This window comes from Mucor mucedo, assembly GCF_025094135.1.
Source record: "Mucor mucedo strain NRRL 3635 chromosome Unknown EV154scaffold_185, whole genome shotgun sequence".
In the NCBI taxonomy this organism is placed as follows: Eukaryota; Fungi; Mucoromycota; class Mucoromycetes; order Mucorales; family Mucoraceae; genus Mucor; species Mucor mucedo.
Genome location: NW_026252469.1, coordinates 24160 through 50774, shown reverse-complemented (window position 1 = coordinate 50774; position 26615 = coordinate 24160). Strand labels below are relative to the sequence as shown.

General features: G+C 36.1%; 8 protein-coding genes across 8 annotated transcripts; 7 read left to right on the top strand and 1 right to left on the bottom strand.

Annotated features, from left to right (window-relative positions):
- Positions 1–1953, top strand: EV154DRAFT_102957 (uncharacterized protein). The gene is made up of 5 exons (XM_051593862.1): positions 1–224; positions 272–338; positions 409–1174; positions 1239–1722; positions 1784–1953. The coding sequence occupies exons 1-5, from the start codon at positions 176–178 to the stop codon at positions 1867–1869; spliced, it is 1452 nt and encodes a 483-aa protein (XP_051451487.1). The 5' UTR covers positions 1–175; the 3' UTR covers positions 1870–1953.
- EV154DRAFT_103029 (uncharacterized protein) lies at positions 1954–4056 on the top strand. The gene is made up of 4 exons (XM_051593863.1): positions 1954–2010; positions 2081–2988; positions 3043–3652; positions 3732–4056. The coding sequence occupies exons 2-4, from the start codon at positions 2107–2109 to the stop codon at positions 3998–4000; spliced, it is 1761 nt and encodes a 586-aa protein (XP_051451486.1). The 5' UTR covers positions 1954–2010; positions 2081–2106; the 3' UTR covers positions 4001–4056.
- A 100-nt stretch (positions 4057–4156) lies between these two features.
- On the top strand, positions 4157–4834 carry EV154DRAFT_431178 (mitochondrial import inner membrane translocase subunit Tim54; the record flags this gene model as incomplete). Its single annotated transcript, XM_051596589.1, has 3 exons — positions 4157–4324; positions 4384–4473; positions 4544–4834. Coding segments are annotated over 3 exons (549 nt in total), but the record flags the coding sequence as incomplete, so codon positions are not given.
- A 639-nt stretch (positions 4835–5473) lies between these two features.
- On the top strand, positions 5474–9385 carry EV154DRAFT_556387 (uncharacterized protein; the record flags this gene model as incomplete). The annotated part of the gene is made up of 9 exons (XM_051605348.1): positions 5474–5578; positions 5629–5695; positions 5767–6529; positions 6593–7112; positions 7174–7255; positions 7327–7401; positions 7454–8378; positions 8474–9038; positions 9105–9385. The coding sequence occupies exons 1-9, from the start codon at positions 5530–5532 to the stop codon at positions 9383–9385; spliced, it is 3327 nt and encodes a 1108-aa protein (XP_051451484.1). The 5' UTR covers positions 5474–5529.
- Positions 9386–13018: 3633 nt separating this feature from the next.
- Positions 13019–14964, top strand: EV154DRAFT_556386 (kinase-like domain-containing protein). Its single transcript, XM_051605347.1, has 2 exons — positions 13019–13757; positions 13835–14964. Exons 1-2 carry the CDS (start codon positions 13074–13076, stop codon positions 14774–14776), a joined length of 1626 nt encoding a protein of 541 aa, XP_051451483.1. The 5' UTR covers positions 13019–13073; the 3' UTR covers positions 14777–14964.
- An 888-nt stretch (positions 14965–15852) lies between these two features.
- EV154DRAFT_102827 (uncharacterized protein) lies at positions 15853–19513 on the top strand. The gene is made up of 7 exons (XM_051593861.1): positions 15853–16554; positions 16617–17139; positions 17197–17278; positions 17354–17428; positions 17487–18414; positions 18465–19074; positions 19133–19513. Exons 1-7 carry the CDS (start codon positions 16195–16197, stop codon positions 19414–19416), a joined length of 2862 nt encoding a protein of 953 aa, XP_051451482.1. The 5' UTR covers positions 15853–16194; the 3' UTR covers positions 19417–19513.
- Positions 19514–23032: 3519 nt separating this feature from the next.
- EV154DRAFT_528775 (uncharacterized protein) lies at positions 23033–23455 on the top strand (the record flags this gene model as incomplete). Its single annotated transcript, XM_051603610.1, has 1 exon — positions 23033–23455. One exon carries the CDS (start codon positions 23036–23038, stop codon positions 23405–23407), a length of 372 nt encoding a protein of 123 aa, XP_051451481.1. The 3' UTR covers positions 23408–23455.
- Positions 23456–24840: 1385 nt separating this feature from the next.
- On the bottom strand, positions 24841–26514 carry EV154DRAFT_607344 (uncharacterized protein; the record flags this gene model as incomplete). Its single annotated transcript, XM_051607606.1, has 2 exons — positions 26143–26514; positions 24841–26073 (listed from the first exon to the last, which is right to left on the bottom strand). The coding sequence occupies exons 1-2, from the start codon at positions 26473–26475 to the stop codon at positions 24841–24843; spliced, it is 1566 nt and encodes a 521-aa protein (XP_051451480.1). The 5' UTR covers positions 26476–26514.
- Positions 26515–26615: the final 101 nt, after the last annotated feature.

Sequence of the window (26615 nt, the reverse complement as noted above, 5' to 3'; positions counted from 1 at the left end):
TTCAATGTTAATAAGTGTTAGATAGAAAATTTAATTGCATGCTTTACCCTGTCATTCATGGTCACATAAGGTTTCGTACTACAAATAAACGGATTAAGCGAAACGCCGTGAACTCGTAAGCCTCTTCGTATTTGTACTTTCGTCGCTTTTAACATCCTGTTGTAGAAGAAAGAAGATGGAAGAAGTCTATGACTATTCTCAACATAGATACTATATTAACATCGGTAAGCGACTTAATTTTTTTAATTACGGCGTTGCTTACTTCGTATAGATTTGGGCTATGACTTTATCACCTCCGGAAAAGCAGTCATTGATAATCGTTACATGATTCTTAGAAGGTTAGTCGACATCAAAACAGCAGAATTTGTACGTGTATTTATTTTGACAGAGATTCCTTTTTAAAAAAAGTTCTGAACTCGGATACCGGACCTCAATTTTGTATGACACTACCACCAGAAATGTCATTGCCAGAGGAATCAAGGCCGATGAAGCGAATGAGGATCAGAAAGGGCTCCAGGAAGGCGTTATTTATGTACGCAACACCTTAAGCGAGCTTGCTGACATTTATTTAAAATCAAAGCAACAATCCTTCGACACTACGGCACTGTACGCGCTCTTGTACGAGGAAGCTATAGACCTGTTACAAAAAATACTGGATCAACATAGAAAAGAGTTGATTGCAAGTGAAAATATAAATTTTTTTTATTCTTTGAATCTTCCAACCAGTTGGGATCATGAAATAAGAGAAGAATTGTTCCTGCCTCTATTCGTAAAAGCTGGTCTTCTTCATGAAAATGATGGTCCGGGCAGGCTACTGTTTTTTTCGATGTTAGAGTTGAATTTTCAGAGCATGCAAATACAAGGATACGGTCCTAGAACTAGAGACATAAAGTATGGTGATCAGCGCGTTATGTGTACAATAGATTATCAAGGTACATACTCTGTGGATTTGAAATTGGTATCAGCTCAATATCCTGCTTTCAGATTAGCAAACAGAGACATGGTGCCACAATTGTTGAAACAAGCTCATTTAGTAATCCCGTTTGGACTAAAGGAACTACGATTGTCATTAATAGCATGTGTGGAAAAGCATTGTGATACTACGTTATCATCAGAATCTATCGACGACATGCTTGAAAAACTCAGTCAAGTTTACAAAGAATTTGAAATTTTCGTAAGAGTTAATGGAAATGAAATTGGAAAGATAATTAATTTTTTTTATTTTTTTATTTTGCCAGGAATATATAAGTGCTGATTTAGATGGTCAGCCATTGCCAGATTTGAAATCTCGCTGGACGAATGACTCAATCACTTTAGGGGACATACTTGAACATTTTTCTGGTTTTGTTGAAAAATTCTTTAGAAATGAAGTAGATAAATTTCTTGTAGGCAAGAGCAATACAGTACCCAGGCCAATAGACATTTTTTACACAAGTCGAATCCCGAGAACTTTTTTCGCTATGGGGCTAATCTCATCATTTTATTGTTGGTCGAAAAAGTATTTCTGGGAACTAAAAGAATTTTACATATCCGTGGAAATCGGTGATGATTCCCCCGTATTCGAAACATTTGACTATGATCACCGAACAGATGCAATTGAAAAGCTTTTAGTCTACCGAATGGAAGAATTTAACGTGCGCAGAAACCCAGTTATACTACCCAAAAAAGCAACAATGGAAGAACCCAAAAGTTGCTTAAAATCTATTATCTTCATCAATATCGGTAAATTGACTCCTTAGTGGCATCGGCTTCGTATTAACCTGATCTATTTGAAACCAAACAGACATATTGCCTACACGAATCCAGACTGCTTTTACATACCTAGATAAAGGTAGACAAGTTGAACAGAAGCAAAAGTTTGAATGGTAATGGAGATAGACGTCAAAATATCTTTTAAAAGAAAATCCAACTAAGTTCTATTTTATGGCATAATAGTGATATTCAACCGTTAAAATGTTTCATCACGCAATCAGAAATATATCAAAGACCAGTACTACACATATCAAATAGGTAAAACTACTTAAAGAAACGCTTATGATTGTCAATTCTAATTGTGCGTTTAGACTGAAGTTGGATTTAGAAAATATTTTTGGTGACTATCTTCAAATGTACTCAAGTTACAAAAGAAATGTGAAAAAAAGATTGCCAGTGAGCCCAGCATCCGAACTACTTGGCCAGGCTTTCCGAGACATGCGGAAGAGAAGAACTTCAAAAAATGATGAAGGGATAAAGTCAAGTAAAACCCCGCTAAAGGAAATCAGAAAATTATTTGTTTCCTCAAAACCAAACCTACTTGAACAGCTTACGGCAAACTTTGACATGGACGATCTTTTTGTGTCGAAGGACGAATTTCCTGCTTCGGATAGCGAGTCATTTACCACATGCCATCCAGGCTACATGTATTTTTTTATGCTCACATATCTGCACTGTCTCAACAAGCAAATAGAGGAAAAATTGGAAAGTAATTTCGGAAAGAACTGGCAAGCCAACAAAATTTGGTATGGTGTCTCTATTGATAAAAATCTATCGGACAATGTATTCGGTACAATAAACAAATTGGAAAAATCATTCTTTGCAAGTGGAATACTTGGGAAGGACGACGGACTTCGAAAAGCAAAATTATGTACCCGGGGTGAAGAAATTCTACCAGCTATCCAACACAAGTATCAACACTTGGACTTTAGTTTGAAATCATACTTTGTTGTTGCACAAATATCTTCAAAGCATATTCAACTCAGTTTGCATCAAGTGGTTAAACTGGCATCACCCGGAAAAGATCCAGCGTCCATCATTATTCAGGATGAAATGATACAAATCGATGATGTATATGATACACTTTGTAAGAGTATTATGAAGAGCCTACAAGTCAATTGTCAAGTTGACTATTGTACCACGCACAATAGTGAGGAAGACACACAATATGATTTGCAGTCATTAGAGATATATAACAATATTTATCGAAATTTAAAACCATGCGTTGTTGAACTTGTAAGCTGGTATACCTATAATTAGCGTCTCATTGTATTAATTGTTTTTTGGTAGTTCGAAAAAACCAAGTCAAATTTGGACATGGATTCCAAAATACAGCTGAATATCAACACGAAATGTGGTTGCAGTATTAGCATATTTCTTCGTGACATTATTGAAGTATGTCTTATGTCAGTGATAGAAAGCATATCAGGAGATATAACGGCATCTTTGACCAACAAAAAACTATTTGAAAACTATGTACAGAAATATATTTTCGTGTTTGGTGATCCGTTCAATCTGGCGCAGGGTTCAATGATCCACATAGCATACACCATGATTATGCAAAAAGCGATGGATGACGTCGTATATATGGAAGAAAAAGATACAAAGATATTTGTACTAAGAGAATCAATCTTCCAATTACTGGAGACGTTTTTATCTGGAAAAAAGCCTTACATGTTTGAAAGGTTTGTCACCGGAACTTTGTGCCAAGTATCAAGCAATACATACGGGATACGGATTTTATTTAGTTATATATCCCGATCGATGAGTTTCACCCGAATAAACAGTGATGGTGATATCAAAAATACTATTGCAGATGATGGTAGTTATTTGGTATTTATTCAGAAAGGGAAGCCAGTTCCAACAAAAGGGTTTATAATTCAGATCAATGAACCTAAAGGTAAGTTCGTTGCCATGATTGTACTTCTTCGTTTGTTCTAATGAGACCCACTTCTACTTACACATAGATATCAAATTAGGGATTCTTCAATTAGAAAGTTCAACCAGTACTGTTCCGGACAAGTATACTCTATTGCACAACGACACTCCTGGTGTTACTTATACAAACGACTCTTATTATTTGACGGGTATTTCTATTAATACATATGTGATAGAATATGAGCAGATTAGCAATAATTTATCTATCAAAATATCAAGAGGATGCGTGGGCAATATTAGGGACTATATTGATGAACCTTATTACTTAACCGAAAATATCATGGAGCCATTGACACTCGCTTATCTTTAACATATCACTGCCTTCAATAAAATCAACCTATTTTTAAACCACCGTTTTAAACCTACGTGACTTTCAATTTTAAAAATCCCCCTTCACTCTCCCCCCACCCCCCAGGGACACAATGGGCCCCCTTTTTTTTTAAAAGAAGAAACACTTTTTTCATAAACCATGCCTTTTGGATTAAAAGTACCTTTTAAGAACACACTGATTTTTAGTGGTGTTGCAGGTGGCATTGCAGGTTTTGTCTATTCTAGTAATAAATATGCCCAAGATGCCAGAACCAGACTTGCTCAACGAGTTTCTTTTCTCGCTGACAGACCTTGTGGTGTCCATGTAAGTCTTTTTTCCCCTCTTTGATCTCTCTTTCTTGTCCTCACCCCATAAGAAACTAGGAAATGCCTCGTAAAGTCACAGTGTATATTACTGCACCGCCTGGTGATGGACTTGAAAAGAGTCGAACTTGGTTTCGTGAATATGTCAAGGTAATATAATACGCCCAACCCACCGAAAAAAAACATGTCTTAAAAAAATGACACTCTTTACTTGCTGCAGCCTATTCTTGTTGCAGGTGCTGTCGATTACGAAATTAAAGAAGCTAAGTCACCTGGCCAAATCGGAGCTTCTGTCATGGAAGAAATCGTTCAACGTCGTCGTGAAGCCGTTGAAGTAGCCAATGCAGAATCAGCAGACCACGAACAATTAAAACACAAGTCCGACACAGGTTTTACATCACCTGTGGATAATATGAACAACAACAAGAAAAGTGAAGTGGTATCCGATGGGATTTTAGCGATTGGTAGAAATGCGAATCGTGAAGTGCTTTGCGCATTAGACAAGCGATAGGATACTATTCTTGCTGTGTTTGCAGAGGAGCGTCTTCCTGAAGTGAAGGATGTAGGAAGAGAAGTGGAGAAGACAAAGGATGAGACATCTTTTATTGCAGAGGAAACCCCGGAAATGTTAAAACACACATCATTCAAGAATTTGACAATTTCTTGCTTCTGCTTGAGTTTTCACATATTATGGATACCCCCAAATGAACATCCTTAGATGGCTCAGTGTGTCCTTAATTATAAATGTATCTGGAAGCAGGAAAAATACGCTGTAGATGCTGTATTGAACCAAATCGACATTTTTAAGAACGGGATGAGGATTTATAGCAAGAGGAAAAAAATATTGTATTAGATATGATATAGCCGAAGTATTGAGGAAATAGATATGCTAATTCAAGTAGATACAAGTATTTTTGGTAAGTTAGTGTATGTGACAATGTTAATTTGTGTTAAATAAAGTGTGTTATATACATATATAAAATATGTTGTAGACGATGTCTTTTTTTGTTTGTTTCCATATGCTTAAAAGGGGAAGGATAGCAAAGGTCTCTTTTCCCAGACACGAGAGATTTTGCTACCCTGTCATTCATGGTCACATAAGGTTTCGTACTACAAATAAACGGATTTAGCGAAACGCTGTGAATTCGTAAGCCTCTTCGTATTTGTGACTTTTCGCTTCTAACATCGTGTTGTAGAAGAAAGAAGATGGAAGAACTCTATGACTATACTCGGCATAGACATTGTATTAGTATGGGTAAGCGACTTATTTTTTTTAAAAATTATGGCGTTGCTCACTTCGTATAGATTTGGGCCATGACTTCATCACCTCTGAAGCGATAAATATTAATGGACTTACAAGAACTATTGGAAGGTTAGACGACATCAAAACAATAGAATTTACAAGTGTATTTGTTTTGACAGTGATCTCTTTTTTTAAAAAAGATTTCAATTCAAATACCGTACCTCAATTTTATATGACACAACCACCAGAAATGTCATTGCCAGAGGAAACGAGGCCGATGAAGCGAATGAGGATCCGAAAGGGTTTCAGCAAGGCGTTATTTATGTACGCAACATTTTTAGCGAGCTCGTCAAAATTTATTCAAAATCCGAGCAAAAATCTCTCGATAATACGGCCCAATACGCGGTCTTTTACGAGGCAGCTGTAGACCTGTTACAAGAACTACTTGATGATTATAAGCAAGAGTTAAATAGTTTAAATATGGATTTTTATTATACTTTGGTTCTTCCAACCAATTGGGATTATAAAACAAGAGAAGGCTTGTTCCAGCCTCTATTCGTAAAAGCTGGTCTTATCCATAAAAATGATGGTCAGGGCAGGTTGGTGTTTTTTTCAGTGTTAGAGTTAAACTTTCAGAACATACAGATAGATAGACCATTCCGTAAGGGCGTAGAATTAAAGCATGGTGATCAGTACGTTATGTGTACAGTAGATTATCAAGGTATATCTTCTGTGGATTTGCAATTGGTATCAGCTCAATATCCTGCATTCATATCAGCAGAAAGAAAATGGGCACCACAATTATTAAAACAAGTTCATATTGAAATGCCCTATGGATCAGATCAATTACGATTGTCACTAATAGCATGTTTAAAAAAGCATTGTGGTACTACGTTATCATCAGAATTTATCGACGAAATGCTTTTAATTATCAGTGAAGGCTTCAATTTTTTTAAAAGTATAGTAAGTATTTAAGGAAATGAAGTTAGGAAGAGAATTTAAACCAAATGTTTTTTTTTAAACTAGCAAATCTCGTTTCAGATTGTTTTATCCAGAAGGCCGTTTGAACACTTAGAATATCGCGAGTTTGAGAGGTACGGATTAAACAGAAGAGAAATCGATGCTATGAAATCAGTCACTATGGAGGACATATTTAAACATTTTTCTGTACCTGCTGAAAAAGTCTTTGAAAATGAATCAAGTAAATTTCTAGCGGGCACGAGCATCATAAAAATTAAGTCGATATTCATCTTTTACACAACTCGAGCCAATAGCATTTCTAAAGCATTATGGTTAACCCCATTACTTGAAAAGTGGACAAAACAGTATAAAGACGAACTAAATTTTTTTCCCAAATTAATCGGATATCGTAGATGTTCCGTATTCTGTGATATTGACGATTCTGCCCGGGAAGTAATAATTAAACAGCTTGTAGCAAATCAAATGAAAGAATTTAACAAGCGCAGAAACCCAGTCATACTACCAAAGGAAACAACAATTCAACAACCTAATAGTTGGTTGAAGCCTATTAGTTTCATCAATATAGGTAAAATGACTCCATAGTAGTAGTTATTGGCTTTGTATTAATCTATTTTGAAACTAAACAGACATATCGCTTACACAAATTAAGACTACTTTAACATACCTAGATAAAGATAGACAGGTTGAACAGATGCAAAGTATTGAATGGTAATTGTAATAGTCAGCAAAATATATTTTATAGGAAAATACAAACTAAGATCTGTTTCATTGTATAATAGCAATATGCAACCATTGATTAGTTTCATCAAGAAATCAGAATTATATCAAAGACCGATACTACAGATACCAAATAGGTAAACTACTTGAAAAATCGTTTGTTATTGCCAACTCTAATTGTACGTTTAGACTGAAGACATGTCTAAAAAAGATTTTTGGTGACCATCTTAAATTATACTCAAGTTACAAAATAAGTGTGAAAAAAAGAACACTAGTGAACCAAGTATCCAAATTACTTGGCCGAGCATCCCGAAAAATACAGAGGAGAAGAATTTTAAGCAATTATGAATGGATAAAATCACGCAGAAATCGACAAAAGGAAATCAGGAGATTATTTCTTTCTGCACAGCCAAACCTATTTAATCAGCTTACGGCAAACCTTAAAGTGGAAGATCTTTTTGTGTCAAAAGCTAAATTTTGGGGTTCGGATAGCGAGTCATTTACTACCTGTCATCCAGGTTATATATTATTTTTTTTGATCACATATCTGCATTGCCTCAACAAGAAAATAGAGGAAGCACTAAAAATTAATTTAGGAAATAATTGGCAAGCCAATAACACTTGGTATGGCGTCTCTATTGATAAAAACTTACTGGATAATGTATTCAGTTCAATAAAAAACTTGGAACAATTATTCTTTGCAAGTGGAATACTCGGGAAGGACGACGAACTCCGAAAAGTCAAATTCTGCACTCGTGGAGAAGAAATTCTACCAGCTATTCAACACAAGTATCAATATTTGGACTTTAGGTTGAAATCATACTTTATTGTTGCACAGATATATTCGAAGCATATCCAACTCAGTTTGCATCAAGTGGTTAAACTGGCATTACCCGGAGAAGATCCAGCGTCCATCATTATCCAAGACAAAATAATTTACATTGAACATGTATATGATACGCTTTGTAAGAATTTTATGAAATTTATACAAGCCAACTGCCAAGTTAATCATTGCGCCACACATACAAATAAGGAACGTATACAATATGATTTTCAGTCATTTGGGACATATAGCAATATTTATCGAAATATGAGACCATGCATTGTTGAGCTGGTAAGTTGATTTATAACTAACGTCTCAGTTTTTTGATCGCTTCTTGGTAGTTGGAAAAAAACAAATCAAATTTGGACATGAATTCTAAAATACAGCTGAATATCAACCCGAACTGCAATTGCAGTATTAGCATATTTCTTCGTGATATTATTGAATTAGGCCTTATTCCAGTGATAGAAAGTATAACAACAGATATAGTGGCTTCTTTGACTGACAAAACGTTATTCGGAAACTATGTGCCGAATTATATTTTTGTGTTTGGAGATCCGTTCAATCTGAGACAGGGTTCAAAGATCCACATCTCATACACCATGATTATGCAAAAAGCGATTGATGACGGCGTATATATTAAAGAAAAAGATACAAAGACATTTGTACTAAGAGAATCAGTTTCCCAATTGCTGGAGATGTCTTTACCTAAAAAAAAGCCTTACATGCTTGAAAGGTTTGTCACTGGAACTTTGTGCCAAGTATCAAGCGAAACATTTGCTCTGAGGGTTACAGTTTCCTACACAAACTATCACTACGCTTTCACCCGAATAAATAGTGATGGTGATATCAAAAATAATATTGCAGAAGATGGCAGTTATTTTGTATTTATTCAGAAAGGGAAGCCAATTTCAACAAAGGGGATTAGAATTCAAGTTGATGGAGAACACGGTTAGTTTGTTACTATATTTTTTTTCTTCATTTGTACTGATGAGACCCTCTTCTACTTATCCATAGATTGCAAATTAGAAATTCTTCAATTAGAAAGTTCAACCAATACTGGTCCGGACAAGTATGATTTGTTACACAGCGACACTTCTGGTGCAACTTATGACATAGCATGGGAATATTTGTTGAGTAATACTATCAAAAAGTTTGTTGTAGAATATGAACAGATTAGCGATAATTTATTTATCAAAGTATCAAGAGGATGTATGGGCCATATTAATGACTATATTCATAAACCTTATTACCAATCCCTAAATATTGCCGAGCCATTGACACTCGCTTATATTTAATCTATCACTGCTTCAATAAAATCATAATTATCAGATTTTAACTAACAGTTAAAGTTTATGTCTTCATTCGCTTGAATTATGAATGCCTTTGCTGAAATTGGCATTCCTTTCTGAATAAATACCAAATAACTTCCATCTCCTGCGATGGTATTTTTGATATCATCATTACTGTTCAATTAGATGAATGTTTCAGACTTGTCTTGTTGACAAAATGGGATTTGCAGCGCATATATGTTGATTGATACTTGGCACAACGTTCTAGAGGTAATTATCCCAGACGTATGTGGGTTTTTTATACGTACACCTGGCTCCATCAGTTGCCTAATTGATTCTCACTCTAATAGTTACGAATGTGTTTGTATCTTTTTCTTTAAAATTTACGCTGCTGCAGATCGCTTTTTACAGTAATATGGTGTATGTACTGTGGATCGTTGATTTGTAAGTCAGATTAAATGGATTCTCAAATACAAAATAAAATTTGGTACATAATTTTAAATGATCCATTATTTGTAAAGGAAGCCAATACATAGCTGTCGTTGTTATGTTTTCTACTACTGACAGAAACTTTACCTCGGTGATGTCACGTAGAGACATATTAAATTCACGTTTAAAGAATCTTTGTTTCTGTTCAGTTATCTACCAATAAAATGACAAGTAATTGAAATACGTTTGTTTTATTCTAACTTACTAGTTTAAGTACGCATGCCTTTATATGTTGACGATTATTATTAATATACATTTTAAACGACTCAAAATCATATCCTACATCTTTCCCAGTCTTATGTGTGGTATAATTGTTAACTTAACAATAGATTTGTGCTTTTCATGACTTAATTACATAATGTATCATGTAAATCATTGGTGTATACTACGCCGTATTGTGCTGTAATGAAAACTTCATCTTTAGAATTATCAACTGTTTTTTACAAAAAGTTGTGCGGTAGTGAATTAAAATATATGCCTGGTGTTAATTAGTTCTTGTAAACGCACTTTTTTTTAATTATTTAGATAGAAGATATCAATTAACGTTTCTCTCTGTTAATTGATTTTTATATTATGTTCCTCCTTTTTTTACAGCTTCCACATACATTTGAGATTGTTCTAAAAACCTGGAAAGGGAGACGCTTTCAAGTTCTTTTTTTTTCTATCCTATCTATCCTTATATTAATCGATCCAGCCAATTTCTAAACAATTGCTGATATACAAAATATTACAGTGAGGACACCTCTAATTATGTTTTTCAAATACATAGCCTTTATAAAAGAAATAGGGATGTCACAAGAAATAAACTTCATACATTATGGCCAACGGACCAATATGCTCCCAACTTATAATCTCTTAAGGACGCTGCTCTTTTTGCCATGAGCCCGATTCCTATGGCTCGATCAGGATAAATGAAATTACATCATCCAACTGTTCTCATAGCAACATATCCCTTAGTAAATCCTAAAAGAATAAAAGCCACTTATACGTTGAAATAAGGTAACGGGAGAATACGACGATGAGGTGTTTGATTTCAAAAACTAAACAAGTTCAAATCATTCTTATTATGGTCGCAAGAAATAGTACCAAAGTATTAAAAGGCAATAATGTCTATCAGCTTTGGTGTCAATGTACAACCGTTTTTCCATATCAAGCAAGTCTGATATAGCTCACTACTAAGTTTTTAACAATTAAAATTACTGAGCAAACAAATGATGACTATACCAGTCATCTGGGTCTTGTATTTTAGAAAGAGAAAAGATGATATATTACATATTTTCTCTGATATTAGAATAATGTGACAACAGTGCCATATACGCTCAAGGTGCCTAATAGGAAGATGGCTCTGCTTAAAAAAAAATTCAGGCGACAACAAAATAATGGAATGAGGGTGGTCGCGGCAAGATTTTTTTTTCCTTTACAGTCAACACGCTATAGATTCTACTATTGGTACAAAAAAAAAACATAGCGATGGAAGCTTGCTATAGGAAGGAGCATGTTGATACCTCACAAAGTCTTTTCAGTCATTAACTAAAACGGGGAACAAAGACAATGAATATGACGGCACAGTCAAGTATGTTTGCTTTAAAACGCTCAAACAACTTAGATCATGTAGCATACAGACATAAGAAGATAGTGCCATGTTGGTATGAACGAGAAATAATTTATCACAGAGATAGTTGTTCTTGTATTTTATGACGTCTGTCAGGGACTGAGCTATTGAATTATAAATATTGGCAGAAATAGACAAAAGTTTCAAAAGCGAGCGTCATACTGTAACGTAGCTATAACCGAGGAATGAATACATCACCCAAAAGACTTGGCCTAAAATTTATCACTGTATTTATATTTAGCATAATTTCTATCTCAGCGAAATGAAGGTGTAACATTGAAAACAAGAAATACCTAAAAACGGAGAAATTAAGCATAGTAGAGAGAAAACGTGATGTAAAGATAAAGTTGAGTCCATAACTACAAGGACACGTGAGAAAAAGCAACTGGAGGTCAAGCTCTCGGGAGAAGAATACAGAAGGAATAAAAATAATAAAAAAAAAGAGGGGGACCTTCTGCCAAGAGCGACACAATGACGACAGAATCCCATTCGGTAGCTTTTTTAGGTGGATGCTGTGTTCTCAGCTACATTGAAAGGAAACGATTCCCGGATTAGCAAGGTGCTTAAATAAAGTTTTTTTTTAAAAAGAAATAAAGAAAAGGGCTGGAACGTGAAGGAGTTACTAGGTAGTCAGTGTTCCTTTTACTTTAAACATTTGTTTGAAGCGTTCCCCCAAAAATAAACATTCTCTAATTTGGCGTGTAAGAAGGCTTTATTCTAAATACACTGTATGACAAAGAGTCAACTGTGCTTCAAGAAACAAAAGATCTGCATCTATAGAAGTGTGGATTCAATAAGAAAGAACCCTATAGATAGACACACTAGTGTATAAAGATTAATTGACGTTTGCATTTGTAAGAAGTTAAACTCAGTGGAAAGATGGCCTTGAAAATTGTTTCCTTTTTTGTAAGAATTCTTTTGGAGAGTTATTAGGGATTTGTTTTGAAAAAAAAAAAAAGATATTTGTGGGGGGATAAACGGCTATTATCAAGGCAGGATGACATCAAGTATCTGTCATTCATTTCAATAAACAAATCATAATGCAGCCCTTTTAAAATGAAAATGATGTGCGTTTTTGTTATTTTGTATGCTAATGGGGTTGTACACGTGTGTAAAATAGCCAGTGCAGATAAAGTGAGCGTTTACTATAGTTGATTTTATGTAAATGATTTATTGTGCATTATTTATACTAAAAGCAGATATTTTATAAGTAATTAATAAATCAGTCTATCCTATGTCCGTGGTTCGGGGGGTGGGGTGGGGGGTTGGGAATAAAGGATTGGTGGTGTACTAGCCAAAATGATTCAAGTATTTATAAACAATGAGTGTGTACGAGATGTCACAAATGACTAAAAAAGATGCGAAATATCAGTAACGCCATTTAGCTTACTTAACAACTACGCCCCCCCAACATCTTCCTTCCAATCAAGATTGAAACCCTCTTAAATTAAACTCGCGCGAAATTGGGTACCGTGAGCAGCTGTGTCCAATAAAAAATACGGAACATTTATTTATTTTTCTTTTATTTTTTATTTTCATATAATTTTTCCTTTCTCTCTCTTTTTTATTTTTTTATTTTTATATAAAGTTATTATGGGATTTTTTCAATCGTTGTTTAACAAGGATAAAGGAGTGGCAGTGAAAAAGGATGTGGTAGCACACCCAGTCAACAATAATAACACACCACCGGTATTGACGACCAGAAACACTACAGGTAATTTAAACACGGGAGAAACCAGCCTTCCTGCACTGCAACCCCAAAACTCGCATCATTCTGTCTCGCTTTCCAGTATCCTGCCATCTTCCTCGCCACCTACCTCACCTAAACAAGTCTTACGCACTTCCAGTTCAATTCATACCCATAACAGTAATAGTACGAAAACGCCGATCTCATTATCCCCACCCGTATCACAACGAGCCTCACAAGATCTAGCGAGACCTCCCGCTAGATTTCAGTTATTAGAAGAAGGAGGACATCTTCATCATTTGACGCTACCGGCTCCTAACCGGATTACTGCTTCATTGAATGGACTTGTGACTGGGATTGCGAATAAATCTTTACGTCTGACTCAATGGACCGAAAGAAAGGTCACGTATGATGAGGTGCTGAAAGAACGAGCAGCCCTAAACTTACGATTGCATCGCACCTCTGATGATAAAAAGACCCTGGCAGAAAAATGGGGCACGTGTCAAGAAACAATAGGAAAGGGCACTTCCGGTGTAGTCAGAGTCGCTCACAAGGTAGAAGGAACAGGTGAACGTTTGTACGCCGTTAAAGTAAGCAGAGAGAGAAAAAAAAGCCTCGTATTATTTATTTAAATCCCTCATCATTCTTTTTTTTTTTTCCATTATAGGAATTACGTAAACGCCATGGAGAAAATTCCAAAGATTATGTCACACGATTGACATCCGAATACTACATTTCTTCCACTATGCATCATATCAATATCATTCGCACCTTTGATTTATTACCCTTAAACGAGACGTCACCGATCTTTGCTCAAGTGATGGAATACAGTGGCGGTGGAGATTTATTCGATGTCCTGTACGATTGTCCAGATGGATTAGAAGTAGCTGAAGCCAACTGTTTCTTTAAACAATTAATGCGGGGTGTCACTTACCTTCATACCATTGGCGTAGCCCATCGTGATTTGAAACCCGAGAATTTACTCTTGACAACCACGGGATGTTTAAAAATCTCGGATTTTGGCTCTGCTGCTTGTTTCAAGGGGGCCATCATGGATAGTGATGGAGAAGAAGAGGATGATGAAGAAACCTGCTCAAAGATTCACTTGATTCGTGGTTTAGTCGGCTCAGAACCTTATATCGCACCCGAAGAGTTTACACAATCGAATTATGATGCTCGTTTAGTAGATGTGTGGAGTTGTGGTATTATTTATATGGCCTTGAGAAAGGCATCACATTTATGGCAGGTAGCAAAAGCAGGGGAAGATGAAGCTTACGATAAGTATTTGAAATTTCGACAGTTACTGGATGAAGAACGAGAGAATGCGAGAAGGGAACATGCACGAAGAAAGGGGCTGGAAAAAACCATGTCACAAGAGGAAAGAGCACAGGAACGTATACAACGTGAGACAAGTGTGTTAAAGGCAAGAGAGACTATTCGAAAACGTGCCAAGGAAGGAAGGTTTGATACTTTGGATGGTATTGATATTAATGCAAAGAAAATCATTTATCGTATGTTGGATCCTCAACCTCAGAAAAGAATTACGGCATCGTGTGTGCTGGAAAGTGAATGGTGTCAGGCAATTGATTGCTGTCAACCTGAAGAATAATTCCAAATACTCAATATTTTCTTTCCTCTCCCCCCCTTTTTTTTTCTTCGTGTACAAATATCCTTGTTTATATATTATTATTATTTCTTTCTACCTTCTTTTTTTTTAAATTAGTAGCTCAATAAAAAAAAAAGGCTCATTAATAGAATAGATGGCCCTCCGCGATTTTTTTTTTTTGTATATATTTCAAAGTAGGCTTACATCGAAAGGGTAAAGGAAAGTTTCTCTAAGATCTGATTCATCTGATTATTACAAAAATACCGTACTTCAATGGGATCCTTTGGCGCAGTTGGACATCAGCTACCCATAAAAAAGTAAATCTTTCTTTATTCATAATGCAGCACACAGCATGGAATGTACCATGCTACGCACATGGATCTGTCGAGAAAAACACGAACTATTCAATGGGCAATACAGTTTTTAAAAAAACTAGTAAAAGCAAATTAAGCTTATAGGCTTCTTTCTTTTAGACAACACTATAAAAATGTCGCAACGGCTCTCATTTACATCAATGCAAAGGCTAATTTCATTCTAGTACCTATTGAAAAGACAAAGACACCGTATAATGGCTAGAGCAGACACTACTAGCGCTTTCAACCATGAAGAATGGAAGACAATGAGAAAAGCATGTCTTTACCTTATTTACTACACTCATTAGCCACACAAAGTTGCCTGTGTTACCATGTACCTCAAATAAATGAAGCACCGCTCCCAGGTGTAAGGCTGTTCTCATATTCCGCTTATTACTCTCAAGGTGAAAGAAATGAAAATGGAAGAACTCTATGACTATTCTCGACAAAAATATTGTATTATTCTGGGTAAGCAACTTATTTTTTTATGTTACGGCTTTGCTTACTTTGTGCAGATTTCCACTATAACACCATTGAGTCTAACCTAACGGTCGTGAACGCACAATCTTATACAAACGAAAGGTTAGTCAACAATGCAACGACAGAATGTACTTTCTTTTTTTGTTTTGACAGAGATTGCCTCTTGTTTTTTTTTTAAAAAAAAGTGTTGAAAAAACGAACGATACCTCAATATTATATAACACTGTTACTGGAACCGTTATTGCCAGAGGCGCCTTGGCTGATAGAATTAATCAGGACTCAAAAGGGCATCGAGAAGATGTTGTTTATGTGGAAAACGTTTTCAGCGAACTGATTGAGAATTTTTCTAAAAGCGAGCAAGAATCTTTCAGTTATACTAAACTATACGAGGCTTTTCTTCAGGAAGCCATAAATGTATTACAAGACATACTGCAACAGTATAAACAAGAGTTGAATGGTTCAAATATAGACTTTTTTTATACTTTGATTCTTCCTACAAATTGGGATTACAAAACAAGAGAAGACTTGTTCCAGTCTCTATTAGTAAAAGCTGGCCTTACCCAGCGAGATGATGGCCAGGGCAGGTTGATGATTTTTTCAGAGTTAGAGTCAACTTTTGAAATCATGCAGGCAGATCCAGAAGTCGCTGATCATGTAAAGTTAAAAATCGGTGCTCAATACATTATATGTACGCTAAATTATCAAAGCACATGCTCTGTGGATTTAAAATTGATATCAGCTCAATATCCCGCTTTCACAGTAGCAGGAAGAAAATGGGCCCCACAACTATTGAAACAAGTTCATTTTGAAATACCTTATGGATTAAATGAACGACGATTGTCATTAATAGCATGTTTAAAAAAACTTTCTGTTACCACGTTATCAACAGAATTTATTGATGATATGCTTGAAATAATTGGCCATGAGTTCCGAGAAACTAGGCGTTCAGTAAGATTTAGAGGGATTAAAATCGGGAAGAAACTTATTAAAAACGTTTTTATTTTTTGTAGTTATTTCGTTCGTTTCAAACCGTTTTATCCCATCAGCCATTTCAGCATTTGGAAAATAACCAGGTTAAACTATATGGATTAAAAGAAAAGGAAATTAGGGCTATCCAATCGATCACTTTAGAAGACATACTTGAGCATTTTTCAGGTCCTGCTGAGAAAGTCTATGGAAATGAAATGGAAAAATTTCTTGCGGGCACAAGCAATATAAAAGCCAAGTCGATGTTTATCTTTTACACAAAACAAACCCAGAGTAATCCTGAATTACTAGGGTTACCAATGTTAATTGAAAAGTGGGCGAAAACGTATAGTGAAAAACAAATAAAATCTTACGACTTAATGGCAAATAATGTAATCTTCAGATTTGATATACTTGACAGGAATACCCGAAATTTTGCGAATATACAACTTGTAAGAAACCAAATGCTAGAATTTAACATGCGCAGAGACCCTGTTATACTACCCAATGATACAACAATCAAAACTCCCGGAAGTTGTTTAAAGCCTATTATTTTCATCAATATCGGTAAACTGACTCCATAGGAGTATTGTCTTCGTATTAACCTATTTTAAAACTGAGTAGACATATCTCTTACACAAATGGAGACTATGTTAACACATCTAGATAAAGATAGACAAGTTGTACAGAAGCAAAATATTGAATGGTAATAATGATAGGCTGAAAAATGTCTTTTATAAGAAAATTCAAATTAACTTTTATTAACTACAATGTATAATAGTCATATGCAGCCATTGAATAATTTTATCACCCAATCAGAGTTATACCAAAGACAAACACTTTGTATAACGAATAGGTAAAACTAATTAAAAAAGCCGCTTCTAATTGACAATTCTTAACTATATCACCTTTAGATTAAAGCTAGGATTAGAAATTAATTTTGGTGATTATCTTAAAATGTATTCCAACTACAAAAGACAAAATTTGATGAGAAGAATGCTAGTGAACCCGACATCCAAATTACTTAACCGGGCTTTCCGAAACGTGCGAAACAGACATACTTTAAGTAATTATGACAGGATAAAATCAAGTCAAAATAGGCCAAAGGAAATTAGGAGTTTGTTTGCATCCTTTAACCCAAATCTATTGGAGCAGCTTACAGTAAACCTTGAAATGGACGATTTTTATACGTTGAAAGATGAATTTTGTGGTGCGGGAAGTGAGTTATTTACTACCTGTCATCCAGGTTATATCTTTTTTTTTATGATCACATATCTGCATTGCCTCCACAAACAAATAGAAAAAAAATTAGAAAGTAATGTAGGCACCAATTGGCGAGCCAACAACATTTGGTATGGCATCTCGATTGATAAAAACCTATTGGATACTGTGTTCGGCTCCATAAAAAATTTGGAACAATTATTTTTAGCAAGTGGAATACTTGGGAAGGACGACAAACTTCGAAAGGCAAAATTTTGCACTCGTGGAGAGGAAATTCTGCCAGCTATTCAACAAAAGCTAGTGAATTTAAAGTTTAGGATGAAATCGTTCTTTATAGTTGCGCAAATGTCTTCGAAGCATATTCAGCTCAGTCTACATCAAGTTGTCAAGCTATCAGCATCTGGAGAAGACGCTGCATCCATCGTTATTCATGATAAAATAATACATATCGATGATGTCTTAGATTCGCTATGTAAAAATATTATGAAAAACATGCAAGTCAATTGTCCATTTGATTATTGTACAACGCACAAGAACGAGGAAGATGCGCAATATGATTTCCAATCATTTGAGACATTTAGAAATATTTATGAAAATCTAAAATCATGCGTTGTTGAGCTAGTAAGTTAGGATATAACTAATGTCTCAGTCTATTAATTACTTCTTGGTAGTTGAAGAAAAACAAAGCAAATTTGGATATGAATTCTAAACTACAGCTGGATATTAGCATAAAATGCGGTTGCAGTATTAACATATTTCTTCGTGACATAATTGAAGTAGGTCTTACGCCTGTGATAGAAAATATGGCAATAGATATAGTGGCTTCTTTGACCAACAAAGAATTATTTGGAAACTATGCACCGAATTATGTTTTTGTGTTTGGAGACCCGTTCAGTCTGACGTATGGTTCAATGATCCACACCGTATACACCATGATAATGCAAAAAACGATTGATGACGGTGTACATTTTAAAGAGTTGAATACAAAGACATCTGTGCTAAAAGAATCAATTTTCCAATTACTGAATTCGTCTGTGCCTAAAAAAAGGCCATACATGTTCGAAAGGTTTATCACTGGAACTTTGTGCCAAGTACCAAGCAAAACGTATGCGTTGCGAATTCTATGTAATGAGCCAGGCATGTCATACCCTTTCATCCGAATAAGCAGTAACGGGGATATAAAAAATACCATTGCAGGAGATGGCAGTTACTTTGTATTTATTCAGAAAGGCAAGCCACTTTCAACAAAGGGTTTTAGAATTCACATAAATGAAAAACTCGGTTAGTTTGTTGCTATAATTTTCCTTCTTTTGTACTGATGGGACACACCTCTATTTAGATGGATCACCCATATTAGATGTTCTTCAGTTAGATAGTTCAAGCAGTAATGTATCGGAGAAGTACACTTTGTTGCGCTACGACACTCCTGGTCAACATTTTATAATCCATTACGATTTTGAATCTCCTTTGGTCAGAAAAATAGTAATAGAATATGAACATATCAGCGATCATTTATCTATCAAAATATCCAATGGATATATGGTAGGTATTAAGAATTATTTTAGACATCCTCATTACCAATCCGAAAATATCATTGAGCCATTAACACTCGCTTATATTTAAATTATACACAACATATGAATGCTTGAATAATAATATGCGTAACTTTCTTAAATCACCTTTTTTTATTACCACCACTTTTATTAAAATAAAACCCTCCCTAATGATTTTTTTAAAGAAGACTACCACGACCTTTGGATTAAAAAGTGCCTATCAAGAGTGCACTGATCTTTAGTGCTATCGCTTGTAATATTTTGCGTCTGGCCTATCACAGCACCACCTGGCGATGGCCTTGAAAAAATTGGAACTTGGTTTTGGGAGTACACCAAGATATACTACACCATGCAACAAACAAACAAAATTTAAACAAATGAACTGACGTTTTGTATGCTCTAGTTAATTCTTGTTCCAGGTACAATTGATCATAAAATTAAAGTACCCAAAACTTCTGTCTGGGAGAAATTGTTCAACGTTGTCGAGAACCCTTTGAGGCAGCCGCTGCAGGAACAGCAGAGCACCAGCAATTATAAAACGAGCCAATTATATGTCCTACATGAACTGTGGATAATGTTAACAACAAAAAGAAAAACGAAGTGGTCTCCGATGATATTGTAGTAAATGATCATATGGGTCATAAAAAAAATTATTTTTCTTTCCCTTAAACTTGTTTGGTTACACGAATGATATCTCCCATAAAAAAGTGAATTTTTCTTTATTCATAATGCAGCACACAGCATGGAATGTAACATGTTACGCACATGGATCTGTCGAAAAAAACACGAACTATTCAATGGGCAATACAGTTTTTTTAAAAAAACTAGTAAAATCATTAAGTTTATAAGCCATCATATGCAAAGTAAACAAACCAGTTTTTTTTTTTTTGCATAAATAAGAGCCAAGAAAATAAAAAAGACTTTTTCTTTTTTATTCTACTTCTCTACTTCTCACCTTAACATGCTCAAAGTTATATACATCTCTTTACACACCCTTCATTCTTCCGTTCTGTAAAGAGGTTCTACCACTGCCGCCTTATCCCATTGGAAGCATTGTCCGTTTGTTTCCCTGATCATGGTCTCTTGAAATTGTTTGTGTTAATAATGTTACAGAAAGGACACACAGGTGAATTTAATGAGGAGATGCACCGTATTATCGTCTTTGTTAATTGAAGGCCTTTTGTCAAAGCTTCGATATACGACTGATACTGCCTCTTCGATGGGGTTTGGCCAGCCTCAAGAAGTGTGATTAGGTTCTCTTCAGGCTCCAATTGGGGGGAGTCATTCGTCTGTGATGGCACTTGCAGAGTCGCCTTGCATAGTAATCTTCATTGCTTGATGGCCTTCTTTGATGCTATGAAATGCCAAGGTTACCTTCTCTTTCCACGGTTGGTCACGGGAAGGAGTATCTGTAAAAGGGTAGTGACTAAGGTCTCAAGTGTCCCCCTCTATAATAATATGTTTAAAATTTGGAAAATGGTAAGAGAACAGAAATTATCTTCATCAATTATGGGACTAACTTTATTGCGTAGCAACTCTTGAAACTTGTGGTCTCTTGAAAATAACCGGTGTTGATAATAATATATAAAAGGTATGTATACTGAATGTTTTAAAAAATTGCCTTCAGTTTTCTAAACTGTTGTGTTTAGATGTACACGTCGTATGAAGCTACACACAGGTGAATTTGATGAGGAGATGCACCGTATTATCGTCTTTGGTGATTGAGGGCCTTTTGTCAAAGCTTCGATATACGACTGATACTGCCTCTTCGATGGGGTTTGGCCAGCCTCAAGAAGTGTGATTAGGTTCTCTTCAGGCTCCAATTGGGGGGAGTCATTCGTCTGTGATGGCACTTGCAGAGTCGCCTTGCATAGTAATCTTCATTGCTTGATGGCCTTCTTTGATGCTATGAAATGCCAAGGTTACCTTCTCTTTCCACGGTTGGTCACGGGAAGGAGTATCTGTAAAAGGGTAGTGACTAAGGTCTCAAGTGTCCCCCTCTATAATAATATGTTTAAAATTTGGAAAATGGTAAGAGAACAGAAATTATCTTCATCAATTATGGGACTAACTTTATTGCGTAGCAACTCTTGAAACTTGTGGTCTCTTGAAAATAACCGGTGTTGATAATAATATATAAAAGGTATGTATACTAAATGTTTTAGAAAAATTGCCTTCAGTTTTCTAAACTGTTGTGTTTAGATGTACACGTCGTATGAAGCTACACACAGGTGAATTTGATGAGGAGATGCACCGTATTATCGTCTTTGGTGATTGAAGGCCTTTTGTCAAAGTTTCGATATACGACTGATACTGCCGCTTCGATGGGGTTTGGCCAGCCTCAAGAAGTGTGATTAGGTTCTCTTCAGGCTCCAATTGGGGGGAGTCATTCGCCTGTGATGGCACTTGCAGAGTCGCCTTGCATAGTAATCTTCATTGCTTGATGGCCTTCTTTGATGTTATGAAATGCCAAGGTTACCTTCTCTTTCTACGGTTGGTCACGGGAAAGTGTATCTGTAAAAGGGTAGTGACTAAGGTCTCAAGTGTCCCCCTCTATAATAATATGTTTATAATTTGGAAAAGGGTAAGAAAAAAGAAATTCTCTTCATCAGTTATGGGACTAACTTTATTGCGTAGCAACTTTTGAAACTTGTGGTCTATTGGAAATAACCGGTGTTGATAATAATATTTAAAAGGTATGTATACTGAATGTTTTAAAAAATTGCCTTCAGTTTTCTAAACTGTTGTGTTTAGATGTACACGTCGTATGAAGCTACACACAGGTGAATTTGATGAGGAGATGCACCGTATTATCGTCTTTGGTGATTGAAGGCCTTTTGTCAAAGTTTCGATATACGACTGATACTGCCGCTTCGATGGGGTTTGGCCAGCCTCAAGAAGTGTGATTAGGTTCTCTTCAGGCTCCAATTGGGGGGAGTCATTCGCCTGTGATGGCACTTGCAGAGTCGCCTTGCATAGTAATCTTCATTGCTTGATGGCCTTCTTTGATGCTATGAAATGTTAAGGTTACCTTCTCTTTCTACGGTTGGTCACGGGAAAGAGTATCTGTAAAAAGGATAGTGACTAAGGTCTCAAGTGTCCCCCTCTATAATAATATGCTCATAATTTGGAAAACGGTAAGAGAAAAGAAATTATCTTAATTAGTATCTGGACTAAATATATTACATGGCAGCTCTTGAACTTTGTGGGTCCTCTAGAAAAAAATCCGTCACTTATATTGCTGTCTCTAGTTTAAATAATATCAAAACAACACATGTATTGGCTGCAAGGATTTACTCTCTTATGGCTAAATGAACATGGCAATCATTAAAAATGTATACATAACCCGATTTACACTTATTGATATATCTAAACAAATAAAATCAGCTACACATATAGCCCATCTATATTTTTATCCCTAATTATAAACAACTAGTTGAAGAACCTGATGGAGGTGGCCATTATTTTGACAGTTGTGATGAGGATTTCAACGATATACATGAATTCCCCGCAGACATTGACAATGAGCCTGCTTCTGACTTTAACAACGAAGAAATGGATAGTTCCAATGCTACTCCATGCATATCAGTCTTTGATTCAAATCCGTTCTATCCATTCAGCCAGTTACTTGGTCCACATTGTACCTTGCAATCCGAAACCGAGTACCGGGAATCTCTGCAGATCGACGTATGTCAGTCCGTGTATTACCAATCACATTGTTTTTTGATGACACCAGCGGCAACAGATCAAAAAAGTGGAACTGTTTTGACAGCTGGATTATGAACATTGCGGCCTTTCCTTTGGATGAAAGTAACAAATACGAAAATAATTTCTTTCTTTGTACCAATAATCAGGAAGTCACTGCAATGGAAATGGTCAAGCCATTGACTGATAATTTGCTCAAGTTGGAAAAAGGTCTGGTGATATATGTTGCTGAGCGACAAAAAGACGTGTTCGTAATCGTACCTGTTCTCTTTTTCCGCGGAGATAACGTCCGTCAACCTAAGTTAGCGATGAACAAAAGGTCAAGGGCTAATCACCCTTGTAGATTTTGCTACTGACAGTCTGACTCTAATAAGCCTTTGACAACAGGTAAGACACCCGTAACATTGCGTTACACTGCTGATACATACATTGCGGAAAGAAGAACTCTTGAAGACTTTAAGGATTTTGTACATCCCCGATAAACTTGTGCGATCCAGTATCGTTCATCTTCCAAACAGAGGACGTGTTACGAATTAAGGCACGATACAAGGTCCTGGAGTATCGAACAATTAGAGTGATCTAGGCTTTGAGATGACAGGAGCAGAGAAATTGCTGAAACTTGAAGCGGTAGATTTATCGAAGGATCTACCCGTAGAAACTCTTCATACATTACTCGTGGAAATGACCAAGTATTGCTTCAAGATTTCTCAAGATCATTTTTTCAAACGATAGTCAACTTAAAAAAGCTTACAGAATTAATCAGAAACTATAATTCAAAGGCGTTACATCGTAATGTCACTTCTTCTTTGAGCGCCCATCGTTCTTACCTTAGTAAAGACTTTAAAATTCTTGTGCAGCTTTTTCCTTCGATTTTACAGTTAATGATAATTAGCAAGCAGCCCAAGCAGTATCTATTAACTTTATACCTACCATTTACTTTGAACGTTCAATAAATTAACCTGCTTCTAAAAAAAAGAAGATCTACGGATATATCTAATGCCAAACCCCTCAAGAAAGGAATTAATGCCTATCATATTGCCAAGTTCGTTGAGGTTGTCATGGATGTGTTAGACAGACATGACAAGAAAAGATTTTTATTGTTTTAGATAATTGCAGAATCCATCGCTCTACATTTGTAGTAGAAAATATAAAAAAAGGGGGGGTTGAAAGCTTCTATTCATGCCGCCGTTTTCAAACCCTATAAAAAAAAGAATTGGGCCAAAATCAAAAAGTGATATTAAAAGAGACAGATCAGCTCACACCCCGTATTGCATCAGCCAGCAAGAAAGTCTCTGTTAGCGACTGTCAAGACTAGATCTGTCATCCTCAACCTTTTTGGAATAGATGTATTAATAAAGAAGTAGGATTGAGGCGTCTCTATTTATAAACATATTCATATAAAAAAGGCGTGTATATAAAAAAAAAAAGCAGTTTCTATTTTGGGTCCAAGTGTCTTTTAAAGTTACTTGATGTTAATTATAGATGAGTGAGGTGTTTTCTTTCTGAAGATGAGGGATTAATCAGTTTAAATGCACGTTAAATTTGATGTGTAACAAAGTGGAGGAGATATGCCACAATTTACACTTTTTGTGAAATATGTAGATTATTGAAGGCCGTTCACCTTTACACATGTGTCACATCGAATTATTGGGCCTGTGTATTTGATGTTTACGAATGTAAATGTACTCTCTATGTAAATGTGGAATCCATAGAGAAATAAAAGAAAAAAAAAACTTTATTAGAAAAAAAAAAAAAAAAAAAAGAAAAGAAAAGAAAAAAAAAAAAAAATTTAAAGATCTTCTTCACCAGCATTTACGGCAGCGGCTGTTTGTAAGCGCTTTAATCTTGCCTGCTTTCGTTCTTCTTCTTCCAAGGCTTCCTTCATTTCTTCATCCTTTTCCTCTTGAGTGATCTCTGGTAAACCCAATTGTCGACGCAGGTGAATAATTTCCTGACGCATCTTGTCCTGTTTCTGATCTTTTCGTTTATTATCATTTTTCAGCCGTAAGATGTACTCATATGAATGCTGTAGCAACACCACTTTACTCATTTGTTTCACATCTTTTTCTTTGGCTTGTCTATCAGCACCTTCTTCATCCTCTAGCACCATAGCTTCAATAATCTCTGTCCTTAACGAATCAAAGCTTTGTTTCAATGTATCTCTTCGCTTTTGTTCCGCGGCTTTATGCGCTGACCTTCGATTTTCAATACCAGATTGGATAGTCGTGGAAAAATCAATCCCCAGACTCTTAGCCTTTCCTTCTTTTAAATTCTCATAATTCGATTTCGATGTGAGTAACGCCCGCGCTGTCTCTTCCTCAATAGACGACAGGCGTTTCCCATTTGGTTTTAATGACGGTGAGATGAGGGGTTTTAAGGCCCGTGGTGATTGTTGTGGTCTCAGTCCGCCACTGGGGGACATTTCGTAGTTGGCAGTGGAAGTAGGTGAAGTCTGTGAGATGCGACGTCGTTTGACATCGGGTTCCTCGACAGGAGGTAACATGGCATCAGGTAGCACGGGCATATGATCTACGACTAAATTGGATGAAGCATACTGTGTATTTGTACCCGAAGAAGGGATACCGCTACCCAATTTCATCAACAGGGAAGGTGTTGCGGGTGAAATAAAGGGAGAATGCTTAGTTGTGGTAGGCGATTGATTGACAAACGAGGTATGTGGTGTCATGGGTTTTAATGCTAAGGGACTATCTGATTTGGATTTGGGCATGACAAAGGGTCGTGGTGACTGCAACAGTTTCTTGAGTGGTTTCTTATTGGGATCGGGAGAGGCGTTTGGTCGTAATTGGTTGTGCATATTGCGTAATTGCTGTTGTTGTCGTTCGATAAATGCAAGCTTTTGTTGCAGAGTGGTGGAATCGCTTCCGTTTGTGCTGCTAGGTGATGGGTGTAACGCCGGAGAAGAAAGTGGTGAAAAGATTTGTGCGTTGTTATTCATACCCATTAAATAATTGTTATCGTAGGTGGGTGCCATGGCCGGTGATACCAGTGGCGTAAAGAACTCCTAATATTATATGTGAGTATTTCTCTCTCTCACTCTCACTCTCTTTTATTATGTGTGCAGACATTTTACCTCTTCATCCGCAAACTCTTCGACGTGCAGAGGATGTTGTAAAGGAGTGTGGTAGGATTGCATCATGGCATGCTGAGGAGCGATTTGAAGTGGTGACATGACGTAGTCTGTTGTATTTTGTGCTTGTCCTGCCAACACACCGGTATTGAAATGACTGGGACTTTTATGGGCCGTAGTGACGGTTGGAGTGAAGCTTCCGTTTTCAAAGGTCGTATTGTTGCTGGGTGCGGAAGTGTCGTCCATAAAGTTAAAAAAGTCATTATCTCCATCATGGTCATAGTCTTGTTTAAACACATGACCATCACCTTCTAGATTAAACGAACTGAAATCCATTCTTTATAAAAAAAAAAAAAAAGCTTTTTTATTCAAGGGAAAGAGAGAGAAGAGGGAAGGGAAAATAAGCGACAGAAAAAAAAAAGTTTTTATACCTAGCAAACAACGAGTGTGTGTGAGACGGACATTGTAAAAACCTA